Consider the following 22,885-nt stretch of genomic DNA (forward strand, 5'->3'; position numbering starts at 1 on the left):
CAACCTGTAAGTTAGTTGACTCCGTCCATGAGCAGCACACACTTCAAAAGTGGGACTAAACCAGCTAAAGCTGCTGGAACCAGACCATTTTTGATGTTGTGATCTCAAGGAATACTTTTTTTGTGCCCTCACCACATTTCGCTGAATAGCAAAGCAACCCTCACAATTGTATTCCAGCTGATAAAGACTTATCTCGCCCCTGATAAAGCGGTTCAGTCGTGTGCTGCGGCTGCTAATAGGAGAGGGCTTCTTCCTGTATGCTCTATTTGTTTAAGGGCATTCCCATTAAGGAGCCTTTTGGCCTTAACACACTTGATAAAGACCTGGGAGGGCGAGGAAGCTCCCCTGCCGAGCTTTTCTCATGTGGCCAAAGGACAAGTGCACTTTCCACCCTAAATCTGTCCCCAGTCTCAACCTTGAGATTGATTTACGCCATCTAGACAAGTACAATTTCAAAACTCTGATCCTTGTATGAATAACTTATCAAACGATTCCGATTCAACCTGAATGTTTCAGGTCCCCAGTGAGCTGCGTCTTTGTGTGTTCAGTTCTTCTCACTGGCATAAATAAGAGTGTAGATCTTCTTCTGAGTTCAGTGTCGACGCTCTTCACGACACATGAACACCACCAGCATAATCTTCCCACATTAGCGGCAACAGTCTTTAGTGGTAATTAGATTACCAACAGTAATCTGTCTCAGATTAGCGCAGAAGTGTATGTATACACAAAGATGTTTATATGCGATTAATTTCAATAAATAAACAAAATAAAACGGCATTTTAATTGAATTAAATATATTAATTATGAAAGATATTTACTTAGATTTTCCTATTTTTATTATTTTGCCATCGTGTTTGTTATTATATACATTAAATTTGTCATCAAATAACTCCTACGTTATTTCCATAGTCAAATTGTCTATGGAGCGTTTGATGGATTCTCCTTGTGTGTATTTGGTTGCGTGTCCACATATGACGGCTTTCACAGAGGAAACGATCTGTGAATATTCCACCAAAATATCAACGTTTTCTTGAGTAACACAAGACTAAATCGGAGTCAGATATGCTCACACTTCCCTTCTGCAAAATTCTTTCTGTGACCCTGAAGTCTCGTAAAGTCCCGGGATGATGTTGTTCTGTGGGTGTTCTGGGAGAAGCGCACATTTGGAGAAGATATTGGCACCTCAAGTATTTCAGGTTACAAGAAACAGCTGTTCTGCACTGACCCTCACGGGGCCAGATGATTGTGAAGCCCCCAAATGAGTGAGCGGATGGGAATGAGTCCAGTCATTTTAAGATCACATGAATGAACGGACTTGCTTGTTGGGTTATGACTCAAAAGGAAACTTTTAATTGAACTATACACCCCACACTACACAAGATGAAGTCGCGCACAACCTTTAACTCTTTTAAACTTTAACTCCAGACAATTGCAGCGAAAAAGCGCCGCATTTCTACATAGTTCTCCACTGGAAACTTTACCGCAGCCGAGTCACTCACTTACCTTCAGGTGAATGCAGCGATGTTCAGCATGAAACTTTTGGACTGGACTCCCAGAATCCTGGGAAGAAGAGCCGATCGGTCCAAGGATCGAGAAAGTCTGCGCCCCAGTCAAACCTCAGTCTGCGTGGAAGTCTAATCCCGGTCACTTTATCCTGGTTTACATGTACTTTTCCATGGCGTCTTCCCTCACTGTCTTGGTTTCAAAATTGAACCCCATGTTCGGCTTCACAGTCCCGCAAAAGCGCCGTGGATTTTGGTGGCGCAGCCAATGCGGTAAAGCGCACCCCCTTCTCCCTCCTCCCCTTCCCTCCTTCCCCACAGTCTGTGGACCACCCCGAAACAGGAAGCTCGTTTTTTTGTTTTTCCTTAAAAAGGGAGCTGGCTGCCTCATTTTTCCCGTCCACCACATATTCTTCATCCGACAAGGCCAAACTTTATTCAACACGTGTTCCATTTTGATGATTCAATGATGAGTTTCTATTTTTAACAGTGCAGCAGCATCTTTGTTCCACTTCTGTATGCACATGTCAGAGTCCATATAAAGCAGGATCATGTCAAGGAACCCAGATAATGTGTCTATTAATGTGTGTGTTTACTCTGACGGTGTAAAGTTGAGGACAGCGTGTGTGGCTGGATGCTGGAACCAGACTGAAGAACTCCAGTACGCCGCAAATCCCGGACCGGATCGCTCTCGACGGACCTGGTACCAAACAGCAAACAGCGCGTTTTAAAAATGAGGAATTTGCGATAAAAAATTTTAAAAAATTTGTTGCGAATGGAATTGAAATTTCGGCATTAAAAAGATGGTTACAGGCATCAAATTTAAAGCACAACCAATGACCTTTATTCAGATAAAAGAAGGTAAAAAATCTACCAGGTAAAAATCAATTCATTCCATCTATTCATTTTACTTTAAGTGAACAAGCTGCGGCATCAATAACCCAAAATATCCTCTCACAACCGTCATAAGACGATTATTTTTTGTATCAGTCATTGATTTATTAGCTTACGCTTATTCCATTTACAGTGTCACAGTATACCTATCGTTAGTTTTTTAACTTGACTTTGCGGATACCTTTCTGTTATGTCGCAGGAGCAGAAGTCTTTCTTCTTCAGTGGCACTGAAACTGCTCCCTACTGACACCCTGAGGACTCCCATGTTAATAGCTTTGCTTATCAGTTGCAATCTGACATGCAATACATTTAGTTTTATTAGAATCGCTGGACACAATATTATGGAGACTAAAACACATTTTAACTGTCAGAAAGAACAAAAATGTTCTTCATATGGTAAGAATAACATGTTTAGTGAAACCTTTTTGTCTCCCCTTCTTTTTTTATTGGCGTGTTTGCGCTGCTCTGGATTTAGATTTGAGAGAATCGAATGATGTCATGCTTGCGTCTGTCAACTTCTTTATCTCCTGTGACAACTTTGCTGGTGTGTCCATAGTAAAAAAAACATTCCCCCTTATTTTGTCGCCAAGATTCATCTATCTATCTATCTATCTATCTATCTATCTATCTATCTATCTATCTATCTATCTATCTATCTATCTGTCTGTCTGTCTGTCTGTCTGTCTGTCTGTCTGTCTGTCTGTCTATCTATCTATCTATCTATCTATCTATCTATCTATCTATCTATCTATCTATCTATCTATCTATCTATTAACTAATTCTGTCACGGTGACCTCTGACCATTGACCTGTTGTTGCTTTCAGATAATCCAAGGATATTTAATCTCACGTCTCAGTACCTACATGTGGGATCATCAGCATTCCCACCTGAAATAGTTTTTTTATTCTATTTGCTGATTCACTTTCCTGACCGGCGGCAGGTGTGCTACCTGCTGCTGCTGCCTTCTGTCAGGATCAGAATACTTAAACCTTCTTAACTGATTTGATAGGTTCAAGCGCATTGGGTCCTTCAGCAAAGGCCTTGAGACTGATATGAGGATTTGGTGAATCCTCTATGACTTGTCTAATGTGTTGGAGATGCTGTAGTTCAAAATAATCTAAGGCTGTTGTGGCTTTCTTTCCAGTCTGGAGTTGGTTGTGGTTTACTGCAGGCTCCAGTGTGATCCCTTCTGTCTGTGTTTGTGTATTTGATGGTTTGTGGAGTGGTACTGCAAGAAGCATGAGAATGGTGTTTTTCTCCAGTTCAAATTGATTCATCTTTGAGTCTTTGACTGAGTTGAAAACTTCACTGATTCTAGAGTACTCACAAAACAGTATTCAAGTTGGGGCTACTTCTGTGTGGGGCGTTTGGATTCTGGATTTGTATATGTTTCTTTCAGCCGCTCCGTTTTGGTCCAAGGTGGAGTGGTGATCTTGACTTTTGTATTTGAGTACGTGAGTGGTTGTTGGTCAATGTGTTCCCCTGTGACAACCTTTCCAGGTTGTTCCCCGTCCTCCACCCATGGTTGCTCTGACAGACTGTGACACTGGCAATATTGACAAGAACATTATAATAGAATATATTACCATGTATAAACAACTCCTTTGTGCTTGTATTAGCAGCATGTTAGCCTGCACTTCATTATTTTATCATTATAAAACACTTATTCGTGCCTTGTTAAGACTGACTACATTCTACTCAGGAAAGGACACCAAAAGTTCACTCTAAACATCATCAGAATTACTCTTTGTTGATCGTTTATAAGCATAATATTAACAGTCAATATGCGTCTAACCTCTTCACACAGCACCTTTTCAGTTTTGAACAGAGCTGAACTCCTATTGGATGATTTCATGTTTCAAATATAATCTCAGAAAATGTGTTGTGAGTATACCAGCAGTTTACTTCATGCCTGGTTGAGACTCGGAGCAGAGCCTTCTCACCTCAGCTTTGAAAGTAGTCGGTGAAGATGATCTCCAAACTAACTAGCATAGATGGAGCACTTCCTGCTGGGAGGATTTCACTGGACAAACCTCTGATCTTATCCATATTTCATAGCTCTACACAGGCTCTGGCTCCCTTGATCAGAGCTCACTGCAGTGGTCTGCACGTCTCGCATCCTCTTACACCCAGTGCCACCCAGTGCCACCCAGCGACTGATGAAATAATCTGTTAATTTACATATGTTTACAGATATAAAGCGCAGAAAGCTGAAGCAAAGCCGAAACAGTTGGTGACCTGGTTAAAGACTCTGCACCATTCAGAACAAACCGCCAGCGATTAAATCTGATTTTGTCAATGAGAGTCTTGGACTTCACTCCCAACATAGCCAAGAGTTCTTGGATGTTAATGGGCCCACAGATGCTGGAGCCATCTGCTTCACCTGAGAAAGTCCCACGCTGGGCCCCGTCGGGATTGTCAATGGAAGCCATCAAAGCAGAACTAAATACAAAAACTGAGATCAGATTCTCTTCGGTAAAAGCAAATTTGAATCTTAATAAGGAATATATTAAATAAATGTTTTTTTTATTATTTGACAAATTTGACAATCAGAGGAATATATACTTTGAATGGTATTATCTGTCCATTTCACAATCACATTTTATCCCAAAAAAGAATGTATAAAAATATATTATTGCTGTTCAATTAGTATTTTATTAATTTATTCATACTATTATTTATCATAAAACAAAAGAAAAATAAAAGCAAAAAACAACTAAATTTTGTGCCTTTAATCCAGGGCACATGTTATACATTTTCTACCTTAAAGGATACAGATTGTTTTGAATGTTGTCATATATCACTGCCACCCTTATTCTGAGACCAACAGTTTTACAAAGACAAACATCCTGTGTACCAGGGCCAAAGGTCGTGGTGGATCATCCTGGTTCTGGAGAGGAGGAGAAAACTCACCTGAGGCTGACTACAGTCTTACTCACAGTTTTTGATAAAGGATTCTCATTCAGCCCAAACCAGTGTGTATTTCTGAAAGTGACTTCAGACCTTTTGACCTCAGGTCAGAATTCTAAATTGTTGATCATGACTCACTAATAGATATTTTTGAACCATCTATATATTTCTCAGGCATCTGTGTGAAACTCTTTAAAATGTTTGGCTTAAAGAAACACAAACTGCACCATTTGTTGCTTGTAAACTTAAATCCACTCTTCACAAGATTTCACTGTAATGTGCTAATTTGAATGTTCTATTATGTCGTGACAGATTTTCCTTCACTTTTTTTCCTGCTCCAGCAGATGTCTGCTCTATCTGTGGTCAAGATTGATGATGATTGAAGTTGATGCAGCTGCTTCTTCAAACTCAACAGACTTGTTCTTTCATGATTTTGATCAGATTTGCTTCTGTCGCTGAAGCACTTGAATGTGTACAACAAAGTCTGAACTGCACTTCCCTCCAACTGACTAGTGCTGCTTCAAGTCCAATAAAAAAGCACTTTTAGTAACAGCAGTTTTGAAAGTCTCTCACTTGCATCGACACCCCGTTTTTCTTTTCATTTCTTTCATTGTCCCACACATATTTTAGCACTATATTTCAAGTTAAATATTCTGTGTGCAATGAGCACAAACGGACAGCAGGTGTCAGTAGCGCGCGAGTTCATATAACCCAGGAAAGACACTAAGAAGAAGTCAGCTGAAGGAACTGAATGAGAGGACATCGAAAACGTAAGTCAATCCATGTTTTATCTATTATACTGACGCGAAGGTTTGTTTGTTCCAGTGATTGAGTTGCATATTCTGTTTAAATGAATTAAAATGTCTGTTTTAGTGCTGGTCACGTGACCGGATATGGTTTTCATCTCCTGAAAAAAGTCTCATAACAACGCTCTTAAAGTCAAATGAACCCTGAACATTTCATTATAATACATTTCAAGTTGCTCACAAATGAAAACCGCTTCTGTTGCAACCTCAGAGGATATTTGCTACTTTGGTGACATTACCTAACAAATTCAAAAATAAAATGTAGAAGGCAAATGTCTTGAATGACAAACAACAGGTGAGTTTGACAACATGAGTAGTGGGTGTTAAGATGAGCACATTATCAGTGCAGCCTGCAAATCCAAATTGTCATCAGAAGAAATGAACCTCAGCATGTTATCAACAGTTGGCTGTGTCATCATCAGCCTCTGAGCTGCAGGGAAGTCAGTACTGGATGTTCATAGTCTGACAGCCTGCTGTTAAAGCTGCGGAAAATCGCATCCCACAGCTCTGACCCGGTGGGATGCAAGCACGCTCTTCCCTCTCTTCTCCTCACTCTACCAACACAACTGCACCTGGGACGACCAAGTGTCAAGCGCCTGGCGTCCCTACAAGACCCTATTGTCATGGTGCATCCAGCTTCTTATTGGCAGACACTACCTCTGCTTAAAATTCTGACACTTACCTGAAAGAGAAACACAGATGACAAAAAGATTTTTGAGCACACCTTTTACAAAACAGTCTGTATCACTTTAAACTGATACCTGATTTGTTGACAATTTTTTTGCATTAAAGCAGTAAGTTAATAAGAGAAGACGGTGTCTGTTCATGAAGGGGAAGGATGAATGAGACAAAAGTTGAATGGGACAGAGATAAGACGTGCAGATGTCGACCTGGTAAAAAGCTTACAGGTGGATTAGTACGAGGGTGAATGAAGCTCCTGGTGAGTCGGGGTGAAGAAAGAAAGATCATTCAATTAAACTGATTCAATGAGTGAAAGAGACGACAATTCACTGTCCATTTCTGTCCTACACATGTTCATTCCACTTTATTGCAATGCAGTTTTTTGCATTATCATCTTGTTTGTTAGTCAACCATAGGTTTCCAACTCCGTCGCAGAGCTTGTATTCGCTCCTTGCATGCCATTTTGGTGAAGAAATATTGAGGTTTGGAGCATCTTCTGAGCTGGAAGTTGAAGCTAACTGGGATTCCACACTGAGAATATTTCGGGAGGAGGCAGAAGAACAGTTGAGTGGCAGAGAAAGCATCTGTTACTAAGTCTGACTGCACCTGGACACCAGTAAGAGCCACAAAATCTTCTACAGGATTTGTTTTTCCACTGCAGATGGTCCAGTGAACCTGTTTTCTTCTCATTGGTCTGGAGTCCACAGGTGCTGGTGCTATATATAAGAGTTGCCTCGGCTCGTGTACACTTTCATCTTCTCTCAATGACCTGGAGGAGGACGAGGAGGAGGCCAGCAGGAAAGTAAGTGGTCGGGTAAGGTGACATAAGTGTTCCCTTAACTATCACTGTGCATGTTGCATTTCAAATAGTTTAGCACAAACCCTCTATTATGGTTAAAAGATTTCCACTGTGGATTTGCAGAAATATTTCAATAAGTCTTACTCATCCAGGAACGGAAAATAAATTACACATTCTCATTGGCATATTCTAATGTACTATGTTGTAAATTAAAGTTTAAATTGGGCAAATATATATTTATTATTAATTTATTATCAATAATCAAGTTTCAATTTCCAATTTAATTTAACTATAATAATTCCTGAAATCTCTTCACAATGTAATTTTCGCCCACATTATTTATATACAGCCATACAATATATTACATAGTTGCACGTGTTTGAGTGGTGTGTCTGTCTCTATCTGCCCTGTGACTGTTGACTATGAAAGGATCTGTTTGTGGTTTTTGTATGTATTTATCATCTATACATTTAAAAAGGTAAAAAGTAATTTGTTTTAAAAATTCCTTATTTAATACATTGCTGTAGATGGGCAACATTTTATTTGCCTTAGTAATCTGTTTTCATCTGAATTTTTAAAACAAATTCTTTTTTTTTCTTTATAGTTAGATTTATTCTGGTGTCTGACTGAGACTCCACAGTTCAAGGTAAAAAACTTCATGGAGGCTCTAACAGGAAATAAATGTGTCCTGTAGTGATAGTCTCTACCACAGTGTTGTGCATTTATAGTCCAGACTTTTGTTTTGACTGGATGACGCACTTGGACAGTAACACAATTTAAACTTGCTTGAAACTAAAGACATTTTTACAATTAATTGTATAATGACCATTGTTTTTTGTACCTCTATCCAAGTGTTTATGTTAAGATAAGTTTTCTTATAATATTATAGTATACCTTAGTCAAATAACGTGAAAACGTAAACAAGTTTGTTGGCACACACCGATCTACTGTCAAATAGTGCACCAGTCGAGTTGACGTGTTGCAGCCACTAGAGGGCGACATTGAACAGGCTTGAGGACAGGGCAAGCGCGCTCTACCTCTACCTCTACCTCTCGCTTTGGAGTCTTTAAATGTGATGTTTCTATAGATTCTTGAACTATTGTTGAGAAAGTCTCATCAGTGCATGAAATACAGCCAGTTCTCATGAAAGGTAATATATTTATATCTTATTTAAATATACATTTATTCACCTAGTTGTCTTTTAATTGAAGTATTAAACACACATCTCCATTTCTGGCTCCACTCCGCAGTCATATGAGAGACAGGACAAGATTTGTTCATGATTTGAAAATGCTTGCTGTGTGTTTCAAATGTGGCAAAACATTGTTGGATATGATAACGCCACAGCTCGTTGTTGTGGTTTTAACGCTGCTGAAATACACTATATGACCAAAAGTATTTGCTCACCTGCCTTGACTCACACAACTTAAGAACTTACTAAAAAGTACCATCCTATTCCTAAGCCATAGGGGTCAATATGATGTTGGTCTACCTTTTGCAGCTACACCTGTTTCAGCTCTTCTGGGAAGGCTGTCCACAAGGTTGAGGGCTGTGTTTATAGGAATTGTTGACCATTCTTCCAAAAGTGCATTGGTGATGTCCCACACTGATGTATCCCTCCTGTAACTCCTGAAAAACAACCCCACACCATCATTCCTCCTCCACCAAATTTCACACTTGGCACAATATAGGTCCAAATGTACCCTTCTCTTGGCAACCTCCAAACCAAGACTGGTCCATCAGATTCATCCCTCAAGAGAAGGCTGCTTTACACCACTGCATCCACCACTTTGCATTGCACTTGGTGTTGTACGGCTTAATTCAAATGCTCGTCCATGGAAACCCATTCCATGAATCTCTCTGCGTACCGTACTGCGGCTCATCTGAAGGCCACATGAAGTTTGCAGCACTGGAGCAATTGACTGTGAGAAAGTCAGCGACCTCTGCATTATGTGCCTCAGCATCCACTGACCCCCTCCGTCACTTGGTGGCTGAGTTGCTGTTCTTCCCAAACTCTTCCATGTTCTTATAATAAAGCTGACAGTTGACTGTGGAATATTGAGGAGCGAGGGAATTTCACGGCTGGATTTGTTGCACAGGTGGCATCCTATGACAGTTCCATGCTGGGATTCACTGAGCTCCTCAGCTCCTTGTCAACACAGCCTTATAGTGCAGGTCAGAACTGTCACATTTGTGACATTTTCTATGCCTTCACCAACACACAAGAGACAAGAAATACCAGCTGATGTAACCACTGTAAACCTCATCAGACAAAACCGCTTCCACGATTTGACCTGAATATAAAACTATAAATAGACATTACTGTTTATTAAAGAAACACAATATCAACATGATGAGTCACAGAGTGAGCGCAGGCAGCTTAATGAACTCTGGAGTCCAATTACCTGATTAGATGTTGTTCAGTCTTGGCTGACAGAATTAGGTCCCCACAGGAAACTGTATGCTGTAAGTCCTGCGCGAGAGTTAAGGTGGACCAACAAGCACTGTGACATTAATTCCCTGAGCTGTGCTGATGCAAGCTCTTTCTAGATCACGGGCTATTTAGATGCAGAAGCCCCCGGCCGCAGTGTTGTGGGGCCCCACGTGTGCTGTGACGGTGCCTTAAAAACAAATAATTCATAATCATGCGCCTTTTTAATGTTGGGCTTGACTCCCCCACCTGGCAGCTACATGTAATTACAATTTACACGTCTGCAAGTGAGGTTCAAGCAATATCTAAATAAAAGAGAAATTGGAATGGAGCTTTGTTGATTTTTTTTTAAGACAAGACTTTGGACCATGGACTCCTCCAGTAGGTTTGTCAGGTCACTCTGGTTTCCTCCCATGCACAATGGTTCAGCGATTTCTCTGTGCATTTGGTCTGTAAGTGCTCTGGACTAAAGACAGTTGGAATCATTCCTGCAGCCTTCTAGCGGCGATGATGTCACTTCACTCTCCTTCACACAGTGACAGGTCAGATCCGTTTGTGAACACCTTTTGAAGAGTGAGATGCTTAAGCTGTCTGTCATCTCCCCTTTGTGATCGAGAGGGTTCAGAACCTGTCCCGGGATGTTGTCTGGGCTTGCTGCTTTTCAGGGATGGGTCTCGGATGTTCACCTTCCATCAAGTGCAGAAACACAGTGGGACACCTCTCCTGATAAAAGGGTTCAGGTAGATTCAGAAACGCCAGTAAAAGACTACCTGGGATGGAGGCTAGTTTCACAAAGGCACCGGAGCTTTCCATATGTGGATGACACAAGCACTATGAAGGTCTTGACTTGCCAGTCAATAACAATAGACAGGGATCCAACACTGACCTGTCGATACCTCCATGTGCTTCTTCGCTGGTTTTGGAACCTTTAAGGATCCAAAGGGGAAAAAAAAAATCCCTTTTGTTCAGTCTGATTGAGAGACATACTGGCAGTTGTTACCTCACATGTCCTCAGTGTACTATCCTTCTCCAGCAAACTGGCATGACAATGTCCTCAGACATGCAGTTGACATTTTCTCGTTTTTTTGTCCGGCCAAATACACTCAACATAGGAACCGGTGAAATAGTGACTTAGTTTTACCAGTTATCGCTTCTGAGGTGTGCAGGTTGTATGACCTTTACTTAGTGAGCTGTTTGTCATTTCATTTCAGAGACATCATCCTCTCGTTGCTTGGAGACACGATGCATTGTGGATGGGAGCCCAACTTGTCAGGTAAAGAGAATAGCATCAGTCTAGTGTCACGGCATTCATTGTTGAAGTACATAGCTTTACTGGAATTTTCTGCTGGTGGTAAACATTCATATTTTTATGGTTAAACCACTCTGTAGTAGTAGGAGTAGTTGGTAATGTTACTTTTTTCTAGCTGTAGTTCAAAGGTTCTTTCTCCGGGCTCCAACTACAACAGTTGACTTGAAAACAATGAGTGAAACTCTGAGGTTTTTAAATATATTGGGGTATCATTGATTCTCAAGGGTTTCATGTTTAGTTACGACCATTAAAATGAAGTGAGATGTTGACTGGGAAAACCATAATCTGTACCTTGTCAACACTGTGGCTCAGTTGTGAACCAAGGAGAAGGACTATACTGCATATAAATGAATTCAAATATTGAGGAAAATACATATTGTTTCTTGACTCCCTTCTGAAGACTTTTCAAATCGGCTGACAGTCACTATCAACTTTTCCTTGTCCTGTTTTAATTGGATTTAACCGTGTACCCGGTTGACGTCGATCAGGCACAAACAACGCCATCGTGTGGTTGAAGTCTTTCAACCAGCTTAGTGGTAGGGGCGAGGAAATATGATACACCTATTGGTGAAAATGTTTCGCTTCATATTTATCTGATTTCAAGTTGGCTTTCAAAACTAGAATTTGATGTATGAATGTTAATGCAAATGTGAGATTTCATATGCTGATCCAAAATGTGTTTACTCTCAAGGGTTTATATTGTGAATTAACACTGAAATTACTCAGTGAAGATCGACGCTCACTCAGGTGTCAGAGTTGAAACTCAGGTAAAACTAAAGCACTTGGTGAAGGTTCCGCTAAAAGGTGGATCTGATGTAACGCGTGGAGATATAACAGGTAACTGGGTCTTTCGTAATGGGATCATCCTGTGGATTTAAACGTTATTCCAACGGTTGCGTACGTGGAAGCGGGATGTGCAGGAAACAATAACAGTTAAAGTTGAAGATTTCGATTTGCCGGATGGTGTTAAGAGATTTAATTTAGTCCAACATTTATCCTACAGCTTTTTAAAAGAAACAAAATGTATAAAGACAGTTTATACAGTTTGTGTTTACTCTCAAATAAGATGTTGTTGTTGTCATAAAGTGCAAATGTGACATTTGTTACCGCACACAATTAAAGCGCCTGAGTGACATAACGTTGTTGACACCTGTTGTGCGGCAAAGGAGAGAGTGGAAAAGCAGGTTCTTCCCAGGTTGTCCTGTCGCCACAGGGGGACGAGCCTGACCCATACTTTAACCTTCCCCAAAGGATTTGAGGGATTGCGTGGTGTGAAGGATTACAGCTTTAGTGGCAAACAGTGGGTCTGTGGGTCAGTGTGTCAGTATATCAGTGAGTCAGTAGGCTTTTATTTTTCCTTAGAGTAGGTCAACTCTCAGCTCTCAATGAGCAGATCTAATGCAATTAGTTTGTGGTCACAAACAGTCCTCACCTTGCAACATCCTCCAGCTAAGACATCACACGTGCCCGCACCCATGCCTTGATGGGAAATGCTCCGTTTCACCTGCCACTCTTCTTTTGTGTTCTCTTTCATTTTAAAGTGGCCGACGTGTAAGAGTGCAAATCCATAACTGTCCATTACACCATGACACTGGAAGAAGACTCAAGAAACTATTATGGACAGGTTGAAATAGACAGGGAAGCTGCAAACCAGATAACAACCCTGAACTGTTCACTGGTGACTGATCAGCTGAGGACGTGCCACCATTAAAGTGTAAAAGTCCAAGGGTCTTTCATGGGCTATCTACGGTCTGCATGCAGCCCCCCTAGTGGCCTGTGGGGACGCCACACTTTCTACTCTTGGATGCCAACTAGTGGAGGAGTGTTGCTCCTGGGTCATTCTGTCTTGATTCCGTCCTAACATGAGACCGTCTGAACAGTCTGGTGCTGTGATGGATGAGTTTGGTGGACCGGTAGCTTTTTTTACTGTGTTCTCTGGTTGAGATAGTCCAGCCAAGAGGAGCGAGTTCCAAATGATACAAACCGTCAGCTTCCATACAAGTTTTTCAAGACGGAACAAAGGTGATGTAGATCAGATGGTCAGATGTAGATGTTGAAAAACCGGACCAAGCGAACACAACTCAATGTTCTTAACCATAAACCAAAGCTCAGATGTGACGGGATTAAAAGCGATACTTAACAGTGCGTGGAAGTCAACAATATGGAGTAAGAACCAAGGTTATAATTGTTTTGGATTTTTCATTCGTGTTTGTTTTTATTTAGGTTTGAATTTTTTTCTTTCAAATTCAGTTAGTTTTTAGAGTAGGTTGGCTAGTTTGAGTTTTCATTTTTGAAAAATGCTTAGTTTCAGTTTAGTTTTTGCGAAGTTTAGGTTCAGTTTTTTAGTATCTATTTTTTTTTTTTTCATCCAATATTGGATATTGGAACAGGAATGAAGATTGAAATAGGTAAAAAAAAATAGTCTAAAACTATACCATGTAAAAAAAATGCATTCAGTTTAGAAAGATGATGCTAGTCAGAGTCTTGCTAAATTTGGATAAAACAGAATTGTTTATTTTTCATATTTAAATATTCATAAATCTATATAGTATCTCTGAGGATTAATGGAAATAAGATCTTGATGAACCACTCACATGGAAACAGCATGTAGCAAATATATCTAAAAAATGGAAATAAAAGTTTATTTGAATGAAGGGCACTAAAATAGGGTAAGTGGAAATAAAAGGAGAGGAAACTGTACACTACACTGAACCACTTTACAACTGAAGTTACATTTTGGAACTTGCTAGGATCTGAAAAAAAAAATTTAAAAGCCAAATGAAAAAATAAGAGGATATTAAAAATGTGATAAGACAAGTAAGAGGCGCGGCTGACCATGCATGTCACTACACAAAACACCAGCTCAAAAACATCATAACAATTTTAAAAATGAAAAGAGAGATGTAAAAAAGTCAGCTGTTAAGGAAAGGTAAAAGCAAAGGCACTGCAAGTGTGATGCTGATTTGCCACGTATAATGGAAGTGGTCCCTCAAAAACTCGGGGTGCCCTTCCGTTGGCCTCGGGAACACCAGCCTACGTGTGCGTGGAGGGGACTATGCCTGTCCTCATGTGGTCTTTAACTCTTCCACTAACAAAACCTGCACACAAACCTCGACACCAAAGAGCCTGCTCATTTGTATGGAGGTCAATGCTCAGGCTTAACTCCATCACAAAAGCACTGACCCTGATATAGCTCAAAGCATCTTCAGCTGTCCAACATGCCGATTTACTCAATGTTGATTTGAGTGTAGGTGTAAAGAATGAGTGCTTCTTCGAGGAAGCTTGAAGGAAAAAAGACAAATAATGGATGGATAATGAGCTGGCTAAGGGAGAGCACAGAATATGAAAGAGTGTGAAGGGTTGAGGAGTTTTCCATCTCCTGAAATTGAAAACATCTTCTACAAAGCTGCTCTGCACCTGTGGACATTTTAAGTTTGGATACGTTCTTTATTTTTCACTGACCCTCGGGTTTGTTTCGTAGCTTCCACCAGACACGATTGCCTTGTAAATCACCCACAATCTGAAGTTCAGCCTCCCACACAAAAGTTTCAATCGTGCATGCAAACCACGCAAATATCACTGTCTGCAGTCAATTTTAGAGATGTGGTTTACCTGGCATCAAGGCAGGAAGTCAACATTTGTGTGATTGGCCATTCGTGTTTCCTACTGATCCAGTATGTTGATGGAACTTCAGCAGGTTGCTGTTTACAGAGTGACTCATGGTATTTTTCATTTGATCTTTGTGGTTTCCCAAACAGAACTGTTTTTCCAAAACTAATGTCTTCATTGTTTTGCGTTATTTTGGAGCACAGTGTCGTAATCCATTACTAAACTGTGCGGTTTAAAACAAAGCAACATAATAAACACACGGCTAGGAATAAAGAAAATGACGTGGATAAAAAGTGGGCTTGCCTGATGTAGAAACGATGATATGCCAACGAGACTAGTGTTTCGGACGTCAAACACAGACAGACGATAAAGTCACTTCCTCTATTTGTGTGCGCAAACACGCCCTTTGCCTCACTGATATTACCCCGGTAATACCCGAAAGTGACCTCAGAGGCATAAATGAAATGGATTAACTCTCACTCTCTGTCCCTTATCTTGACTTTAATCAGGTAAACATAAACTTATAATGCCACAAAATGTAGGATTTTGACTTGAAAGTAAATTATTTGATACATCAATTTAATCAATATTATTCACTATTCTGATTTCTACTGCTAGACTCACCAAAACTTCCAAAAGGAATAAACAGGAGGTAAAAGAAATCATAGAATATAATGCTAATATAATATAATATTTGTTATTTAATTTATATATTTCATCACAAGTAGTGAGAGGTGAAATATGCAAGAATGTATATATTTTTTCCTATTTATTTTTCTATATTAAATGTGAGGTAGTGTTTTTATATTTACAAAACTACAATTTTCTGTTGTTTTTTTTTTGGGCTTAAATTAAAATATATTTTCCTTTTCAATATAATTGCATAATTTCATTTTGTGCCGTAGTATATGTTCATCTTATTAATTTGCTCAAATCCATTTTACCTCAACACTGGAAGAAATGATTGACAGCCTGACTTTGCGGTACACAAGAAATCTGTTCCTCAAAGTGGATGAGTAATGTGTATTTAAAAAGAGAAAGAAAAAGCTTTTAAATATGATGTATTTATTTTAAAAAATATATATACATTCTCTACCCGAACAGATTAACAGCATGTTTGATGTACACAGTAATATATTTACAGGCAACAATGTCATAAAAGTGAAATCATTACCATCACACATGAACACAACTTGAATGCACCACTTGAAGGTGACAGAATTCCCTGCAACAATAGTGTGTCCTGTTGCTGTATGTGCAACAGTTTCGAGAAAATAACTTGATTCGCATTCACTCTGACTGAAGCCGCAAACAACGTTGCGCCTATATAGTCGAGTGATAAAGTGCTTTTGTAAGTGAGTGGCACTTCAGGACAGGAAGTGCTAAAAAGGAAAAAACTGCATTTAGAAGACAAGGTTAGAATACAAGTGCAGCTTTTGGAAGAAGAGGACATCACTGGGTGAATAAGAGGGGGAATGTAGTTCACATAAAATGACATGTATTTGTGTACAAAAGCTCTGCACTCGTATGACTATGAAAAAGCAAAATCACAAGAAAGTCACATTTCAGACTTTTGTTTGTTTTACAGCTATTAAAAAAAAGAAGTCATCCATTCAATGAGTGAATTGATGACTTAGTGTTAAGCACTGTGAGTCCATTAAGTTTCTAAAACCTCACAACTTCCATCCAGATCAAAGCAGACCTATCTGTGGTCTGAGTGTATTTAGTAATACAGCTATTTTAAGAAGCTGTTGGAGCCAGGTTATAGATTTTTGTGTGTTAAAACCAGATAGATTTTAAAAAGTTGCACATGGTCAGTGACCCAACTTCCCCACAGACCTTCACATTTCATGACACTGAAGCAAGCAGGATGTTTGCTCACGCTGCGCACAAATGACCCTCCGTTCACTTTCCGTCAGGATGACTGTTGCTCAACTGAGTGAGGTTGCAAATAACAGAAGAATCATATTTATTCTGCCTGAGTTGCGAGCGAACAGAAAGTAAGTGGGTGTGACGGTTGAGTTTTCTGCTGAGTGATACCTTTGGTATTCTGACTCATTTAATCCAGAGAAGTACACGCGGAATTCTGCACACGTGAAGGCACATATTAAAGCTAGTGTCTCTTTGTTTGTCTCACAGGAATAAATAAGCCAAAAATCAAAACCTATTCTGAGTCACCGACAACATTAAGTGTTATATTATTAAGATCTGTGTTTATTGCACATGAATCTTTTATACCTGAGACACCTCTCATTTCAGATACTTCCTGATATAAAATTCATTCAGACCTTTCCATAAAATCTCAGGAGCAGTTTGACACAGCGGAACGTGATTTAAAAAGCTTGTTTCTCGTCTTGATAAGTGACTCAACAAATGCCTGAGGAATTGCAACGATGCCACTAAGAACGTCATGCAGAGAAATTGAAATTGTAACCCAATTAGATTTATGTATTGAATGGCCTCTTACTGGGCGTAATTCAACAGGGACCTAATCTGATTGAGATTGAATCTGTCATATTTGGAGGGAAGTTTCCATGCAGTTCGTTTCAGTTGCTGCTCCTCAGTGTCCATCCTTTTGTTCCGGCTTGGAGCGGCCTGACAGCTGTCTGTCTCATGTGCATCCGCAGGACTCCACTATCATGTCTGGGACGTCTGTTTTTACGATGCTGTGCTGGGAGTTGAAGTAAACCATGGAGAGCGGCCGTCGTTCAGTGGGGACACAACAGGACGACGCTCCCGTGTTGATGCCATTGACCTTCAGCTGGCTCAGGACGGTGGCGTGGAATGAGGATGCAATCCCTGGCGAGCCCGAGAGGTGTTGGGGGCACTGACCCATGCAGTAGTTCATGTGGTAGCCCTTGGGAGCGATGATCCAGTCGTGCCACTGGATATCCTCAAACTTGATGTAGAAGTCTCTCTTGCAGCACACGGTGACATCATCGCCACAGCGCAGGGACCTCTTCCTGAGAAGGTGTTTGCTGTGGTCGTCACGGAGACGCACCTGCGCCACCAGAAAGGGCTTGAAGGGCGTGTCGGACGACTTGTCCAGGGAGCAAACGTTTTTCCCACCGTCGTCACAAACGACCTCCAACCTCAGATGGTTTTGCCCTCCGTCCAGGAAGGTCTGCAGGGTGCGTGTGATGGGGAAGGTGTGCCAGTTATTCTCTTGGACTTCCAGCATCTTCTCTATCAGCAGGGTGCGATTGGAGGCGGAGTCCACACCGTCTGCTGTGAGGAAGACTCGGGCAGGAAGCCGGGAGTTCCTTCTGGGGTCGCCGGAAGACTGGACGTAGATCCAGAGAGACGACTGCAACACCTGGATGCTCTGACCGTGCTGTTGGAGAAACTGGAAGGTGAGACTGAGACTGGCCTCATCGCCTCTCGCTGAGTCATCTGTGAACACATGACGAATAATGGACAGTTAGCTTTGGACCGTCTCTGTTCAGAATCTCGCCAACTTAGGGACTAATATATAAACACAAATTATTTGTATTGGACCCTTAAAGTATTGTGTATTCCCATTCTGCTCCTGCGACGCAACAAAGATGGACTCTACTGCAGCAAAGCGGCCCTTTAAAATGTATGACTTTGATTAAAAATGGTAACACTGATGTTTATTATTGTGACTCATTGTCACTGATTCCTCTTTTAACTTGCACACATCTACGTATCATGCCTCCAGCTTTTCAGTGCACCTCACTGTATTTACAAGTGAACTAGATGGAGACGGAAAGCGAAGCCATGAATTGAAATTTCAGCTTCTTTTGTGAATATTTTATATCTCTGTTTAAGGCTGCTACCCTTTGATTTATGAGTAATTTATCTATATTAATAATAATTTATTAGACTAAAAAGTAAAACGTAAGTTTTACGTATGTAAAACTACTATGACTAAAACACGTTAATTTAGATTTAAGTTTCTACTCTGGTTCCACCGGAGCAGAATCAGTTGCATCGATTACATTTGGTACCATTGGGGGCTAGTTTGTCTTTGCTACTGAAAATAATCCACTAGAACATGAATAAAAACCCGTAAAAGTACGCGTCATCATTTCCAAACGAGAGTCATTATTTCTTCCAAACAAAGACCACAACACTTACTTATATCTGCAAAGCTGACAATTTCATATCCTTGCTCTTTGGTCGGTGTGTTATTCTCAAAGTCAACACTCCCGTCGTGTTTGACGCGTCCAGAATGGAGTTTGCGCAGCGCAGTGAGGAGCGCAGCTCGGGGCACCGTCTGCGTGATGTTCGGTCTTTCTTTCAGGTGCAGTTTGTCCAAAAGTTGCTTTTTGGCGATTTCGATCAGCAGCATTTTCTCGGCGTCTTTTTCCATTGGTGGAAAGCCACACGACGGGCACGCCGGAGATGCGTTCACACTGACGCGCATCCAGAAGATGAGCGTCAAAAACAGCCAAGTTATGCGGCAAGAGGTTTCCTTCAGAGGCTCCATCGTGGCGCGCGTAAAAATGCGACCTGGTCGAGTCAAAGCCTGAATTGTGTTTTATATACGTGGTCTGAAGCCCGCGTTGACAGCTGTGAGGGAGAAGGGAGCGAGGTTTCTCTCTCTTGGTGGTGAGGATATCTGGGGTAATCCACAAAAACTGGTGACACGTTGGAAAGACGCACCAATGAGCGCATCGGGGCACAGAGGAAGGAACTGGCAGCAGAGCATCCGTCCCGTCCTGCACTCTCGAACACTAAATACACACTCTTCACTTTAACAAAAGAGACAAGAGACAACTCGTTACAACTAGATCCGTTTTGCAGAGGCCCCCTGAAAATTGAAGTCTCGCTTGATCGACCGGAAATGTCTTTTCAAAGATGCGCAAAGTCTGCGCCAGAAATTCTCCAGGGTTGCAACAGCGTTGCAACAACTGCAGCGACTTTGACCAATTATAAATCAATCTTGAAACGTATCCACTCCGTCCTCACACAGTTTGACCATTCAAGTGGGTTCTGAGCGCTGAAGTGCTCAAGGCAATGAGGCGGGGATCTGTTGGTGGTATTCACACACGTCCATTCATGTTCTCCACCCGATAGACACTGCTATAATGATAGGTGTGTGTGACAGTACATTAAAGAAACACAATTCCCCCGTGTCGTAGCTTGTTATTTTGGCTTTCTTTTGTCCTCAGGTGAATAAAGGCGGTCTAACTGACTAAAAATCCAGTGGCATCTGGTGGCGGCTCCTCAGATTGCAGTACACCTCCATACAAGCGTTTGAACCAGAAAAGCTTCAGAAAATCCTGAAAAGTAGCATAATCCACGAAGCTCTCAACCGCAGATGGAAAAAACAAATCAGGGATTAGTACGTCTCGATTACCAGTGAATCAGATAAGACAGATTGATGAAGACATATTAAAAACATCTTATAAAATGAATAATAAATGATATTATTTGAGCACCCCGTACACAGACACATCTTAATGCCATGGCTGGATAAACAATAAATGACACTCCTTAGTCTGTGCTGAAATTGTGAAGAACAGAATCTTTGTCATTTGTAGTGTGACACATAGTTAGATCTGTAGCTATGATTCACAGAAAATGCCTTTTTCTCCTATCATTAAGACAATAAACACCTTCACTAATGGCTATATACTAATTTATAAAGTGAGTAGTGGTTGTAAGTTTGATTCCAGCTTGAACTTGTGTGTGGATCCTATAGTCTCCCAAAGCTTGTGTGTTCCCTCCAGACACTCAGGTTTCCTCCCATAGCACAGAAAGGTGAATGGAGGGCTCTAAATTGTGTGTGCATGAATTGCTGCTGGCCACGACAAGCTCCCGCACGCCACAACCGTTTCAAGCACCATTATAAAAACAAACAGACGTCATGTCAGCAGGTCAGGCAAAGTGAAATCAAGTATATTTGGGCTTATGGATCAGATACCCAATACCTGATCCAGTAATTTTGTAATTTTTGACGCAACACTTGTCCCAGTGATAGAAGACAAGCATTTGAAGACATTTCTGTGATTTAAACTGTTAATATGAGAACTGCCCGAGTTGAATGACAAAGTGGAAAAAAAAAACGACTGTAAGTTCTGGTCTTACTCTGTCACCAAACATTTTTGTTTTAATAATATATTGTTGTGACTCAAAAGTATATTTACTGCACACAAAATAACGTCTTGTTTTTACAATGTTGGCACTGCACGAGTGTGTTGAAACCCACTCTGTGTGAAATAAATGGTAAATTGCTTCCAGCAATGGAGTCGCTACTGGTGAGTGATGTTGGACGAAGAATGAAAGTAGCTGAAGGGAAGAAAGTCCTGCTGATTTTTGTTAGTGTTTGTTAGTGTATTGTATGGATCTTCAGGGACCATAAAGTCTGCAAACTTGACCCAGGGTTGGCCTTTTGAAGATCTGACTACTTCCATGAGGTAGGGCTACTATATTTTCTTGGTGGTTGGCAGTGTGAGAAGTTTTCATTGTCAGCCTAGAGGAAGTTGGCCATGAAAAATGGAGGACAAAACAAGAAACTGGCTGCGTTGCGGAAAGTATGTAAATAAAAATGGTTGCATTTATCTGTACCTGAGTTGTGTCAGTGAAGCTGGGTTGGAGAATGAATGCCTTCATCCCATCACGCATTTGACTTATCGCATCACCTGACCAAGTGAAACCGGAAACAGGGGAGTGCAGGTAAGTGTCCTTATTCTACTGATGTAGTTATAAAATCTATTCAGTTTCAGCATACTTCTTAGGAAACTGAGAGATGCATACATACCAGAGAACCTGGAGAAAACCCACCCGCACATGGGGAGAAAGAGAGAGAGAGAAAGGCCACCGGTCGAACATGCAGCCTTCTTGCGACAAGGCTTTGTGGACCGGGAGATGCACTCATATCAGAATGTTTTAAGTTAAAAAAAAAAGTAATTGCAACTTTAAATTAAGTTTAACTGGTCTCATTTTAATTCATGACATACTTGTTTTGATCTGGTGCAAATGTTTGAGTCCAGGTACGAGGCTGCTATCACATCATCACGCTGTTGAACATCGGTCATTGAAACTCAATGTGGACAGCGATAAATACAAGGTCATTATTCATAGAAGCACTGTGATCTTTGCTACATCAATAATCCATAACATTATGACCACCTTTCCCTTACCTAATTTTGAGGGGGTCCCAGATTGTAATTGTCAGAAAATGTCAAAGGAGAAGTGGAGACAGATAAATGCAGTAGATAAGGAAAGAGCTTGTTCAACAAACAACTTACCGTAGCTCAAAGAACTGTCAAGGCTAGTCCTGGCCCAGATTCAAAAGTCTCAGAACCAGGACATCCATGTTGACCCTGCTCATCACTGAAAACGGCATCGGGTGCATAGCAGTTGTATTAGGTTCATTTACATCTACATCATAAGTTTAAGTTTGATACCATTTTGTTTCAGGTATTTTGTACTATGCTTCCATGCTTCTTTACAGAAAATACTATCATGTCGCAGAAAGGATAGCCAGGCAATGAAGAAAATGGAAATGCAAGGTGAAGACAAAAGAATGGCAAAACTTTTTTTTTAACCAAGGAATTCTAAGTGATGTGTATGTCTTTGTTTCTCTATTCATACCATCAAGAGGAGTGACCATCTGAGAATAAATACTTTCAGACCGTATCAAATGGGGGAGCTGTTTTGGGTGAGCAAATAGATGAACCAAGTCATGAAATAAACCTGACAGCAGCATACACTCATTGCAGATTTAGGTGGAGTTCAATAGGTTGTGCTGGTTCATCTCTGCATGAAGAGATAGTCGTTCCTTGATCAAGATCCTTGAACAGCAAACCAACCAACAGTTGAGGATTGGGTTGAGGCTTGACTGTAAGTTATCTGAGCCCCACTTCAGTGCCTGTCTGCCATCATGTGGAGAGTTGGCAAAACTGCATCCTATTCTCGAGTCACTCTTTCTGCTGGTTTCAAGTCGTGAAATGAACGAATCCTCTTTGTACT

General features: G+C 40.8%; 2 protein-coding genes and 1 long non-coding RNA gene across 4 annotated transcripts in view; 1 reads left to right on the plus strand and 2 right to left on the minus strand.

Annotated features, from left to right (window-relative positions):
* Positions 1-1,757, minus strand: part of gli1 (GLI family zinc finger 1) — a 42,102-nt gene extending 40,345 nt beyond the window's left edge. The window contains exon 1 of the mRNA XM_053868845.1: positions 1,504-1,757. The gene's annotated coding sequence lies outside the window, so the exon portion shown is untranslated. The remainder of the gene's footprint in view (positions 1-1,503) is intronic.
* Positions 1,758-6,031: 4,274 nt separating this feature from the next.
* LOC128760735 (uncharacterized) lies at positions 6,032-18,505 on the plus strand. Of its 2 annotated transcripts, none has more exons than XR_008414862.1 (6): positions 6,032-6,076; positions 7,200-7,409; positions 7,494-7,595; positions 11,235-11,296; positions 17,569-18,072; positions 18,138-18,505. It is a non-coding gene; the product is annotated as an uncharacterized LOC128760735 (long non-coding RNA). The 2 variants fall into 2 exon arrangements; XR_008414863.1 differs by having other exon boundaries at positions 17,569-18,063; positions 18,135-18,505.
* LOC128760733 (inhibin beta B chain) lies at positions 16,043-19,515 on the minus strand. The gene is made up of 2 exons (XM_053868366.1): positions 19,043-19,515; positions 16,043-18,334 (listed from the first exon to the last, which is right to left on the minus strand). Exons 1-2 carry the CDS (start codon positions 19,392-19,394, stop codon positions 17,553-17,555), a joined length of 1,134 nt encoding a protein of 377 aa, XP_053724341.1. The 5' UTR covers positions 19,395-19,515; the 3' UTR covers positions 16,043-17,552.
* Between the last annotated feature and the right edge of the window lie 3,370 nt (positions 19,516-22,885).

This window comes from Synchiropus splendidus, chromosome 6 (genome assembly GCF_027744825.2).
Source record: "Synchiropus splendidus isolate RoL2022-P1 chromosome 6, RoL_Sspl_1.0, whole genome shotgun sequence".
Classification (NCBI taxonomy): Eukaryota; Metazoa; Chordata; class Actinopteri; order Syngnathiformes; family Callionymidae; genus Synchiropus; species Synchiropus splendidus.